Source organism: Ochotona princeps, chromosome 26, assembly GCF_030435755.1.
Source record: "Ochotona princeps isolate mOchPri1 chromosome 26, mOchPri1.hap1, whole genome shotgun sequence".
NCBI classification, from domain to species: Eukaryota; Metazoa; Chordata; class Mammalia; order Lagomorpha; family Ochotonidae; genus Ochotona; species Ochotona princeps.
The window spans coordinates 29,305,319-29,317,644 of record NC_080857.1 but is presented as its reverse complement, the minus strand read 5'-3'; the positions used below and the strand labels follow the sequence as shown (position 1 = coordinate 29,317,644).

The 12,326-nt window shown below is 50.0% G+C and overlaps 1 protein-coding gene across 1 annotated transcript; it reads left to right on the top strand.

Moving 5' to 3' along the window:
- The first annotated feature begins 495 nt into the window (after positions 1 to 495).
- On the top strand, positions 496 to 2,273 carry SIX6 (SIX homeobox 6). Its single transcript, XM_004597635.3, has 2 exons — positions 496 to 1,159; positions 2,051 to 2,273. Exons 1-2 carry the CDS (start codon positions 588 to 590, stop codon positions 2,217 to 2,219), a joined length of 741 nt encoding a protein of 246 aa, XP_004597692.1. The 5' UTR covers positions 496 to 587; the 3' UTR covers positions 2,220 to 2,273.
- The last annotated feature ends 10,053 nt before the right edge of the window (positions 2,274 to 12,326 follow it).

The following is a 12,326-nucleotide window of genomic DNA, read 5'->3' as shown; positions in this document are numbered from 1 at the left end:
TCCTCTGGAGACCTCTCAACCAAGGCGCGCACGTAGCCCAAAGTGAATTCCCTTCCAGTAGCATCACTGGAGGTTGGGAGGGGGGAGGAGGGCTGGCGGTGGAGGGAGGGGAAGGGTTGAGAGCTCGCGGCTCTCCGTGCAGTCTTTCTGCAGCCACTCGAACGTCCTTTCTGCCTCCACATTCTGGGAGATACCGAGGGAACGTCCATGGGCGAACGGCTGGCGCTGTCGAGCGCGGGGAGGTGCTGAAATAGCCCTGGCCGCAGCCTTGATTGGCAGAGCGGGCGGGTGACTGACAGGGGTCTCCATGGCGCCCGCGCGACCAATCCGCCCACCCCAATAGCTGCGGCGGCTCGCCACCCTGCGTGCCCGAGCGGAGTCCAGCCGTTCCCAGCCGCGAAGCCCGCACCTCCTGCAGTCCGGATCGGCTCAGTCGCGACCAACGCGCCGCCACCGCCCAGAGCCGTGTGATCCTGCCGCCCCCAAGCCCCCTAGCTAAAAAGAGCCCGGCGCACCCGGCCGGGCCCGCGGGTGTCTGCCGCACGTCCCGCTCCGGCCTCAGTGTCGCCGCCGCCGGCCCTGCCTCGATGTTCCAGCTGCCCATCTTGAATTTCAGCCCCCAGCAAGTGGCCGGGGTATGCGAGACCCTGGAGGAGAGCGGCGACGTGGAGCGCTTGGGTCGCTTCCTGTGGTCGCTGCCCGTGGCCCCTGCGGCCTGCGAGGCTCTCAACAAGAATGAGTCGGTGCTCCGCGCACGAGCCATCGTGGCCTTTCACGGCGGCAACTACCGCGAGCTCTACCACATCCTGGAAAACCACAAGTTCACCAAGGAGTCTCACGCCAAGCTCCAGGCGCTGTGGCTCGAGGCGCACTACCAGGAGGCAGAGAAGTTGCGCGGCCGGCCGCTGGGGCCGGTGGACAAGTACCGCGTCCGGAAGAAGTTCCCGCTGCCACGCACCATTTGGGACGGCGAACAGAAGACGCACTGCTTCAAGGAGCGCACGCGGCACCTGCTGCGGGAGTGGTATCTGCAGGACCCGTACCCCAACCCGAGCAAAAAGCGTGAGCTCGCCCAGGCAACAGGACTGACCCCCACGCAGGTGGGCAACTGGTTCAAAAACCGCCGACAAAGGGATCGGGCGGCTGCAGCCAAGAACAGGTCTGTATCTAGAGGCCTCCCCGCTCTGCGCTCTCGGCTCCAGGCAGGGGGCACAGCTAGGCACAGAGGGAGCCCTTACGTGGTGCCTGGCGATTGAATCGGCAAGAACTAGGGGTGCAATTGTCTTTGGTAGTTAGCCCGCTGCCTTCTGGGATCACGAGTGGGAAGTTTCCCTCTAGGTTCCTGGTTTCTCTCTCTCTCTCTCTCTAAGGCTGGGAGTCAGCATGAGGAGAGACAAGTAGCAATTTAAAATTCCATAAACAATTAGGGAATCCAAGGCCCACAGCTGATTCTTGTCTGCTTGGGCCCTGGCCCCTGGTAGGTAAACCCTGGCTTATTAGTGTGGCGGTTTCCTGCCAATTATGTATCATCTTTAGCGTCCACGTGCATTGCTCCCTATTGCTTTGAAAACAGTTTTCGTTGGGGTCCCATTTCAGAGAAGTGGAAAGGGCAGTTTTGTTCTCCCCTGCTACCCCGCCACTCCCCCTACCCCTACCCCCCGTTTTGAGTGTGCATCTCAGTCAGTCAAGCATTTGGGCCAAGAGCATATAGTCTGGTACTCAAGTCCCAAACTCTTCCTGCAAACCCGATCAGCTCTTTGTGCCTCTAGCTTGGTGGATTTGACCCTAGAGATAAAAACTCAGGCTTACGTCCCAGACAGGAACCGCCCTGGGCAGGGAGTCCAGTTCTAGGACCCATGCTTCTGATCCTTCTAGCTGGGCAAGCCCCTGGGAGCCCGTGGTCTCAAAGATCGGGGAGGAAGGGCGAGAGGAAGGTGGCCGGGACTCCGGCTTGACTTCCGTGGCCAGGGTCTGGGGAGGAGCTCGGGACTGTCACCAGGAAAGGCCGTGCTAACACGCCATGACCCATGTCCCCTTTCTTCCCCGCCAGACTCCAGCAGCAAGTTCTCTGTCAAGGCTCCGGGCGGGCGCTGCGAGCTGAGGGCGAGGGCATATCCGAGGTGCTGGGCGTCGCTGCCAGCCCGGCCGCCAGTCTATCCAGCAAGGCAGCCACATCGGCCATCTCCATCACATCCAGCGACAGTGAGTGCGACATCTGAGCTGCCCGCCACCTCACACTCACAAACAGAATCCAGAAGTTTAAAAAAAAAAAATCAACCCAGCACCAGGGAGGCCAGTGGCCACGGGTGCACGGGCTCAGGCTTCCGGTCGTCCTGCGGCCAGCCTGGCCTAGCCCGTCCCCGCAGCCACCACCGCCGCCGCGGCCCCGCGGTGAGGCCTGGCCCAGCACGGCGTTCTCTTGCTTTTGCTTTCTCCTGATGGTTTTGCTGCAAAGAGGCCTTCGAAATGCGAACTGCACGCCGGCGAGCATCTGCTCCGAGTCTCCCGTGGGTATTTCATGTCGAAAGGACACTTATATAACTTTTGCTTTAAAGGGTTTTTTTTAATAAGACAAAACATACATATGCTGTTTATTTACTTATTTAAGAGACTGCCATGGTAAGTTTCTCTGTTGCTTGGGGAACTTGCTGTTTCTAAACCCATACGCTGGTGTGTTCTGTGTGGAGAAACCAAACAATAAACAACCTGGTGGGCAACCTTCCTTAAGCATGGGAGCTGCTCTTCAATTCCTACAAAACAGAACCCCATTCCCTTGCTCAAGCAAGCTGGAGCCCCTGTGCAAATGATCTCCCAGGAAGGCCTTCCGTCTGGAGTGTTTCTGCCTTGGCTGATGTCTGCTAGGTTGGTGCTAAAGCAGTGGGAGGCAGGTCCATAACCCCCTCACCTGCATTGTGAGGTGTTTAAGCCTAGCAGTTGGCAATGCCAAAATCCCCAGTAAGGTCCCTGTGGTCTGTGCACCTGCCACTTATTTCCACGAGATAGTCACAGCTCTATTGTTACAATTTAGGAAGCCTCCCTTCACAGAAATGCAAGACCCTGAGAAGGCAGCTCCTTTGAAGCCCCTGCCAGTCCAAACCACTCTGTCTTCCACCCCCAGGTCACACTACATTGAGACCTGAGCTTTTTTTTTTTTTTTTAATTAAAATAAGGCAAAACCAGCAAATAAACATCTTCTCTCCCTCAGAAGCCAGACTTAATCAAGTGAATTCTTTTTTTCAACAAAAGAAGGGGAAAAGAGGTTATCCTGTCACACGCAAAGGCAAAGACGGGTTTCAGGGAAATGATTGGCATTTTAGCAATCAAATCTCCATCTTAACCTTGAAATAAGTCATCAACACTCACCATTCTGGCAACCAGACATTTAAAATATGCTTAGTGTTTGACTGGGTTTTATGTGTATGTACCACAAAAACCACCTACGGTTCTTGCGCCAAAGAAGCCTCTAAGCTTTTTTCCTGGTAGAATGAACTGCATATTATAAAATTTGACATTGATCTTTAAATCCCTTGAGCTGCCCCCCCCCCCTTTAGTGTGCTTTCGGTTTGCCTCTGTCCAGAGAAGCAACTCTTGGGATCACAAACCTACTACTTCCCTGGACACAAAATGCTGCAGTGCAAACAAAACAAAATAAAGGAAGTCACAGAAGACAAAAAAGCACTCAGGTGACGAGATACGAAGTGGAAACCCAGGACGCGGATATGTGCTGATTTTTGTTTCCATCACTAAAGCAGATCTGGTCGTTCGGGTTTTACAACTGATTGTCATTTGGGGCTTTAAGTTTTATGCAAAGGTTAACCTGAAAATCGAAATTCTCTTTCTTGGACAGGAGCTGTTGTGGGATGACAGGGCAAACCTTTGTAACCAATCTGATATTCTCCCCCCAAAAAGCAAGCAAATGCCCTTCTGTGGGTTCTGAAAAGCAGACTCAATTTTGTTTCCCAGAGCCCCTGCTAGTTCCACGGATGCCATGCAGCAGACCAAGGCTCATAGAGGAAAGTAGTAAGTAAAATTTAAGGAGGCACCCATTCTCAAGGTCCCACTCAAGGTCCTGCTAGCGCAGCAAGTGCAAGACAGCTGGGGTTGAAGTTTTGCATTATTGCTGCCTTGGCTCACCCTAGCCCAGAGTCTGCCAGGTACCATCGTGCGCTTCAGCAACAAAATCCAGCCCAGTCCTGACTCCTCCCTGTCCAAGTACACAGCTGTCCTGAACCAGCAATTGGAAAAGTTTGTTGGCAAACTTTAATCTCTTCCATGGATGATCTTAGATCGGAGACAGAGAAGAAAGAACTGGTTAGCGAGTGGAATGACATACAGGAATTTGGTATTTTAAAAATCCCACTCCATTCACAGTCCAAATGTTGTCTAAAAGCAGCGGGAACTGTCTGTGCTGCCGTCCCAGGAAAACCAGGTGACAGGGCTGGGAACAAACTGCTCTTTGCAAAGTAGCATTTAAATGAGACCTAATTGCTGAGAGAGAAGAGCCTGGAACTGGGGAGGGCAGTTTTTCTTCCTGCTTCGGTGAAAGCATTTCAATCTTCCCTTAAGTTAACGTGTGGTCTGAGGATTACGCTTTAATTCTGCTTCAACAACCTGGAGGTTTATTTCTCTAATGTGACTTGGCAATCTTAAACAGACAACACGTTACTTAAAATAACTTAGTAATGTTTATCTGAAATCTGGTTGTGCCTTTGTGAATAACCAATTCTTTGGTGATTGACCATGCCTGGGAAATAAGCCTGAATCTCTTCACACAGAAATTTATTTTAATTTGTCCCAATCTTTCCAAGAACATGCATTGTAGAATTGTCTATTTTTACAATTTTTTTTCCAGTTCTACCCTAATCTGGAGAGCGTTTTTTTGTTATTTTTGTTGGGGTTTCGGTTGGTAGGTTTGCTTAATCCTGGTAGTAGAAAGGCGGAATTCTGAGTTTGCAGAAATCTCAATATGATGGTTTTCTTTTCCTGTAATTTTGAATTATTTTTGTCATCATTTCCCAAACATGCCGCTATAGCAGCAGATTAGAAAGCAGCATTTAAAAACTTTTTTTCACATTTCTTTTCATCGAAACGGACTTGACCAAGGTGAGGATCGGTACCTCTCGCCTCAGCTCAAACTCATAAATATTCAATCACCCTCGAATTCCACCGAAAGATCGACGACAGCCCCGCTTCTCTCACGCCAAGGCTCCTGTCGCCTCCACACTAACTACCCACCCGGCCCCTTCCTCAGTTTGTTTCTAAAAATCTGGGAGGGACGGAGGGGACGAGAGGATGGGGGTGGGCAGAACTTGCTCTTTGTTTACATTAAACAAATGACAGGCAAAGAGCTCAAGCAACGTCTTCCTTGACCTCGTTCTCTCTCCCTAATTTTAACAAAAAGGGAAAAAAAATATTGTATCCGCAGAGAATGTGAGCGGGGCGGGAGGGGCCGAGCAGCGGCCGGGCGCTCTATTCAGCAGGGACGCGGGAGCGCGGACGATTTCCGCTCCCTTTGTGAGGCGGGGCCGGGGGCCGCGGCGAGTGGGGGGTCCGCGGGGCGGCCCGCGGCGCTGTCAGGCGGCTCAGCGTAATCAGGGCTAATGACGGCGGCCCGGCGCTCGGCCGGACAATGCGCGGGGCCGCGGGGTTCTGTCGGCCTGAATGGCTAATAGGTCTGCCCCGCCGACTGCGAGGGGGCGGCGTCGGAGAGGAGGCGGCGGCGAGGGGGAGAAAGGGTCATTGTCCGCGCGCGGGCCCGGGCAGCTTGGCCGCGTCCTGCCGCCGCGAGGCCGCCCCCCGAGCCCGGTGCGCCCCCACAGGACGGCGCGCCCCACAGGACGGCGCGCCCCCCAAGCCCGGTGCGCCCCCCAAGCCCGGTGCGCCCGCACTGGACGGCGCGCCCCCCAAGCCCGGTGCGCCCCCACAGGATGGTGCGCCCCACAAGATGGTGCGCCCCACGGGACGGCGCGCACCACAGTACGGCGCGGGCCGGGAGGGCCCCTGGAGGCCTGCGGGAAAACGACGCCAGAGCGGCGGACGTTCCCCAGGAGAGGCCCGGGGACCTGGCCCTGGACGCTGAGGGGGAGACGGGGCGACCCGAGACGCGGCAGACGCGCAGGCCTCGAGCCACCCCCTGTTGTTAATTCTGTCACATTCCAATAGCCTGGGGAGACGCCTCCCCAGACCTGCGGCCGGAAGGCGGCCTACACCGAAGGGGAGCGGGAGAGGGACTCTTGCGAGTGCGCGCTCAGCCCTGGACCCTCGGACGGCGCCGCGAGGGGAGCCGCCCCGAGCCCGGGCGCTCCGGGCCCGCCGAGCGGGAACCCGCGGAGACGCAGCCCCCCGGCCCCGGGCGCCTTCCCGCGAGGCGTCCCAGCAGCCGGAGGGGAGGGTGCGGGAGCCAGGCTCTGCGGGGACCCGGTGTCCGCGACAGCATCAAGGGGCCGCGGCGGGTCCTGGGGTCCTTTCGTTACGAGAACCTTCTATCCCGGCTTCCCACGTAAGGCTAGGTCTTGGCTGGCAGCCCCTTTGGTATCATGCAGAATCACAACATTTAAGACAGTGTCCCCTCGAGGGAAGGAGTCTGTTCTCTTGCCTGGCTCGCCTTGTCTGAAGACAAAGGGCGGGGAGGGCGATGGCGGGTCAGCGCGGGCAGCGTGTCTCCTCCCGCCCTGGACGTGGCAGGGTCAAGAAGGCCACCCCCTGCCTGGCTGTCGGCCGGTCATCTAACCAGCCCCTTTCTCGTGGGCTGTCTTCGGAGAATCTTCCATTTGCTCGGTAATGCTCCCATTGTCCTTTCTTTAGAACTCTGTTTTTTGTGTTTGCGTCCATGTTCGACTCCCTTCACTAGAATGTAAGCGGGCCCGCGTGGGGATCCTGTTCGTGGTTGTATTCCCAGCACCTGGCCTAAGTAGTGCTACCCAATAAATACTTCAAAACAATGAATTAAAGCCTCAAATGAATTAATGGGAACCTCTGTTAGCTCTGAATGTACTTGAACAGCAAAGACTGGTAACTGGCCACACCCAGAGCCTACTTAAATCCTCCCACGGGAAGTTAGCTGGCTCTTCCTTCTCTTCCAGGGTGAGTCAGGTTTTTCAGAATCCTGAGGCTTTGAGTTCTCAGCATGAAAATCACCATCTCCTTTTCTCATACAGAAAGGGAAGCAACAACCCCTTAACTTTAGATATTCTTGCTGTCACACTCTCTGAAGGGGGTCCCTCTTTTGCGCTTCTGTCCTGTCTTGGGCGGGCATAGCAAGAAGCTTCTGTTACAAGCAACCAGAATTTCCCAGACACAGAATCCGCCAGCACCTCCGCCTTGGACTTAAACCTCCGGAACAGTGAGGGATGAATTTCTATTGCTTTTGCATTACTCAGTCTAAAGTATTTCTGTTGCAACAACAGGAGCAAATGAAGACAATGATCCTCTCTGTCCCCCTGTTTCTCCCTTTGTCTCTCCCCTGTCCACTCTTATTCCAGTTTTCACCTACAATAATAATAATAATAATAATAATAAGCATACCACATACAAAAAATCACGAGCTCAGACAAGGTGTCAACTTTTAAAGCATTGCGTTGGCATTCTGTCTTCTTGCTTAGGGGATAGGGAAACAGCTTTCATTAAAATCTTGAATCACAAAAACCCTGTACAGAATCTACTTTTTTTTTTTTAACAAACTCATTTCTATTTTAAAATTTAATGTGCAGAAACAAGTGAACTGTGCGTAATTTTGAATTCTTATAAAATATATATGAGCCTGCCTGCCTCCTGAAAGTCACTTTAGCCTGGTACTGTCAGTCAGAAACTTGAGAACACTGACTGTTTTTTTCATTGCTTAAAAGATTAGTCTTAGGTTTTTCCATCGTTAATTCAAACACCTAAGTTTAAGTGGCACATATTACTTTGGAGTATGAATAATCTGATGATACTTTATCATGCATTTTAAACATTTTGAGATGTTTAAGATTACTATTAAAAGATTTGTCCCTTTAGGTAAGCACAATTTAAAGCATATTTCATTGCATTGGATATACTTCTGATTTTCTGTACATCATGGTAAATTCCTTTTTCATTTTTAATATGAGCTCTTTTTTAAAAGGTTTATTTTTATTGGAAAGACAGATTTACAGAGAGAAGGAGAGACAGAAAGATCTTCCATCTGCTGGTTCACTCCCCAAGTGGCACAACAGCTAATGCAGAGCCGATCCGAAGCCAGGAGCCAATAACTTCCTCTGGGTCTCCCAGGTGGGTTCAGGGTCCCAAGACTTTGGGCCATCCTGTACTGCTTTCCCAGGCCACAAGCAGGGAGCCAGAAGGGAAGTGGAGCATCTGGAACATGAGCCAGTGTCCATATGGGATCCCAGCGCATGCAAGGCAAGGGCTTAGCCACTAGGCTACTGTACCAGGCCCCATAAATTGTACTTTTTAAACTAAAAATATATGATGTATCCCAGGCAACTGATCTACAGAACTACAATGCAGGAAATTGACACTGAGTAGGATTCATTAGTTTAAAATAGACAAACTGGAAAAAGGTGCTCAGTCTGTGGCAATGGATAGGCACCTGGCAGAATGGGATCAAACAAACCTGGCTTGGAATCCTAGTTATGTAAATTTGGGACACTCAACACTCTGAGTCTTTGTTTTGGTTTCTGTAAAATGGGGTTGATAGGATACAGGGATATTGTGAATGTCACTGGAATAAAACATGTTGACCTATCGCAGATCTTCACATGTAGTAGGTGTTCTGTGAATGGATTATCTCTTTCCCCATTTTCTTAGTTAAATCCTGAGACAGAAGTAAAACATATAAACTACATTGAAAAAAAATTTAACACACATTAGGAATACTATTGGACTTAAACCCTAAATGTCAGAAGCAGTGTGTGTTCAACAACCCCCACAAGGAGAACCTAATGTGTTGGTTTTCCAGCAAAGACAGTGGATGGACTTATGGTGACAATGATGTCATTTACCCTAGGTTTGTCACTCTGCCTGGCTGTGTGTCATCCACGAGTTTTCCAGAGTGTCCTGGCGAGTCAGCATAGCACAAATAGAAAGTGTTATCTCTGAGAAAGTAATACAGCCTCCTGGGGAAAATGCAAGCTTCACTTCTATGAGGAGCAAGCAATGGTTGCACTTTGCTTGCACTGGTAGGGCTCTTTACAGCTAAGAATAACATCCTTTCACCTGGAGCCCTTCACACCCTCCCAGCAACCCTGTGAGGTTGGCAAATAGGGTGTGTGCTTCCCACCTTTCTGGTGCGGTGGTTGAGACTAACATTGCTGAAGTCACCGGACCAGGGAAGGATCCAGACCATGTAGACCTGGGGGCCTATATAGTTTGGAGGGGGAGGAAACACTGGAAGATAAAAGATACACAATTATTATGAGTAAAAATTTAAGATGAGAAAAGAAATGCACAATGACAAGTCTCACCACTAGAATGATTTTTTTTCTGACTGTTTTGCTGAGTTAGTTGAATACTTCTTTATATGCCAAGACTATTTTCAAGATTTATTTTATTTGTATTTGAAAGGCAGAGTTACACAGAGGGAAGAGACAGAAAGAAAAATCTTTCATCTGCTGGTTCACTCCCCAGAGGACTGTGACAGCCAGACTGAGCAGATCCGAAGCCAGGAGCTTCTCCCAGGTCTCCAACATGGGTGCAAAGGCCCAAAGCTTCGGGCCATCCTCTACTGCTTTCCTAGGCTATAAGCAGGGAGCTGGACTAGAAGTGGAGCAGCTGGGACGTGAACTGGCAACCATGCGGGATGCTGGTGGCACAGGTGGAAGCTTAGCCTGTGACTACACTGTGACTCCAGCCCCATGACAGGAACTGTATGTTGCTTCAAATAGAAAAGTAATTCAGTCTCTCTTCTAGTCTGAGTTGATTAGGTATTTTTGTATTATTGACAGTTCAGAAAAGTTTCTTTCAGATTCATAGCTCATTGTGGATTATGCCGTGTGATTTTTTTTAAGGTTGGTATCAAACATGTGAAAGCCTTGTGCTAAAATGGAGCTGTGATATTTCAGGACCCTGAATTTCTTAGATAGTTTCTACTCTAAACAGTATGCGTTGACAGTAATGATTAACTAGTGTGTCCTCCAGGGCATTTCTGTTGTGACCCACAAATCAGTACAGTGAGCAAGAGGAATATCCCTGCATGGTAGCACCTGACATCTACACACAGGTGTGACAGCAAGCCAGACATGCCACTAAACCCAAACCAGAGACCTCTGCAACTCCTTTTTAGCACTAGATGTCAAAAATGACAATTGTCATCTAATGCCACCCAGAATGGGGGAAAGTGAGATTGGAAAGAGCCAGTGGTGGTCTCCTGTAGTAGAATTATCCTATTTTAGAAAAATTTCCAAAAGTGCATGGTCGTATAACTGTATCGCTAGGACCCTTTCAGGACCATGGAAAAGATATGAGTGAGAAATCTTCAACCCCAGGTGTTGTTTACTTCAAGCTAATCCTGTGTCTGCACAGGTCCAGCAGGTGTTTTGCGAGAATAGGTTCTAGGGGCTGGCACTGTGGCATGGCAGGTACAGCTGCTGGTGGTGATACCTACATTCCTGATGGGGACTGATTTGAGGCCCAGTTGCTCCACTTTCCACCTGGCTTCCTCCTAGTGGCCTGGGAAAAGCAATGGAAGATGGCTTACATGCTTGGGACCCTGCCTCTCATGTGGGAGACCCAGATGAAGTTCCCTGAGTTCTGCTTGGTCTGCAGCCAATCACTTTTGCGGCCATCTTGGAGGTGACCCAGTGGACGGAAGATCTTTGTCTTTCCCTGTCTCTCTAACTTTTAAGTAATTAAAACTTCAAAAAAAAAAAAAAAAAGCTTTTGGACTTCAAGTTTACTACTCTCTTCTGTTACCTAACTCATGAAATGCCTTCCCAGAAGTTTTGATGGATGGATAATAATCCATTGAGGTGAAAAGGAAGAGTTTAAGCTTGCAAATGGAGAGCTTGCCCTGGCCAGTATGGTGATGTAGACAGGTTATCCCTCAAATCCGGTTACTTTTCTTTGGGGATCCTCCCCGCCTTGCTTCTGAGGTGTCGCTTCCCAAACTATCAAAGGTCCTTCGGTGTTCTTTCCTCTCACTTTATCAAAATCTATTCTCAGTTGTCATAAAAAATCAGATAAACCAATTCACATCCAAATAGCTGCTAAAAGCTGAATGAATTACCTACAGATGGGGCCTCAGAGGGCACTTACTAACTGGAGGAGATAATCCCTTAATTCAATAACCCCAAACCACTAAGGGTAGCAATTCAGACATCACTAGCAGCCTAGTAGAAAATTATTTCTGGTTGGAGAGGAGCCAAATACCCTTTAAATCATTCCAGTGAATAAGTGGCTGCTTTCTGGGTCAGATATATTCAATAATAAAAAGAAAAAAAAAACCACAAATTTGTTGGGCCCCTCAAGTTTTATCCTCAAGATGTGATTACTTCTCTACCACTCCCTTCACGACTGCATTTCACAAGCAATTAGCATAAATCCTCCGCTTCCCTTTCTCAACACGGTTACCTTAACCCTTGCTAGCTGGTTCTACCTACATCACTCCACTGAAACTTCCTGAAGTTGAGGAAAGCATGGTCCCGAAGACACAAAATTTAAGAAGACACTCTTTAGTTCCGAGCTAGCATCTGGGATGTACCTCGTTCAATGTTGTACCCTGGATGCTTTGCTTACCTTGGTGTAGTCCATTCTGTCCTCCGAAGCAGCTGAGCCACTTAGCAAAGTGAGACGTGGCCTGCCATGTGCACGTGTAAATGGACCTCTATGCTTTGTGCCTGTCCTGCACCCTCTCTGTCTGGCAAGAAGGCTCTTAGAGAAACGCTTCTCCCCAGTCCTGTGTGTTTCTGCTGTGGCTGCCAAACACAGTGCTTCACAGGCCCCTGGCCCACAATGGGGCATAAACAGCAAACTGAGCCTGTCTTTTCCAGCAAATTCAGAATTGGAAACAGGCACAGTTCTTTCTGCACTCATGGGTTGAGCAGTAAGACTATAATGCCATACAAAAACAAACAACAACAACAGAAAACTAAAACAAAAAAGAATGTGGTGTCACAGCCTTATCACCTGATTCAGAAAGCAGGATATGGAAAGGAGATAAAGTCTTCGTATGCTGACGGTGTTGAAATCAATTCCAGTCTTGTCTTTCTGTGTGCTAGTTGTAGGAAGTAGCTGGCCATCCTTCTCTCTTTTCTTTCTTTCAAAATTGCTTTAAAAAGTGGGGGTGGGGGGGAACCTGGGGTGGGGGCTATGCTGTGTTGTAGCACAATAATCCTCTGCATGCAGTGCCAGCA

Coding starts and splice junctions, on each gene's coding strand:
- SIX6 (XM_004597635.3), top strand. CDS start 588: ATGTTCCAGCTGCCCATCTTGAATTTCAGCCCCCAGCAAGTGGCCGGG. Junction 1,160..2,050: donor GCGGCTGCAGCCAAGAACAG/GTCTGTATCTAG, acceptor CTTCCCCGCCAG/ACTCCAGCAGCAAGTTCTCT.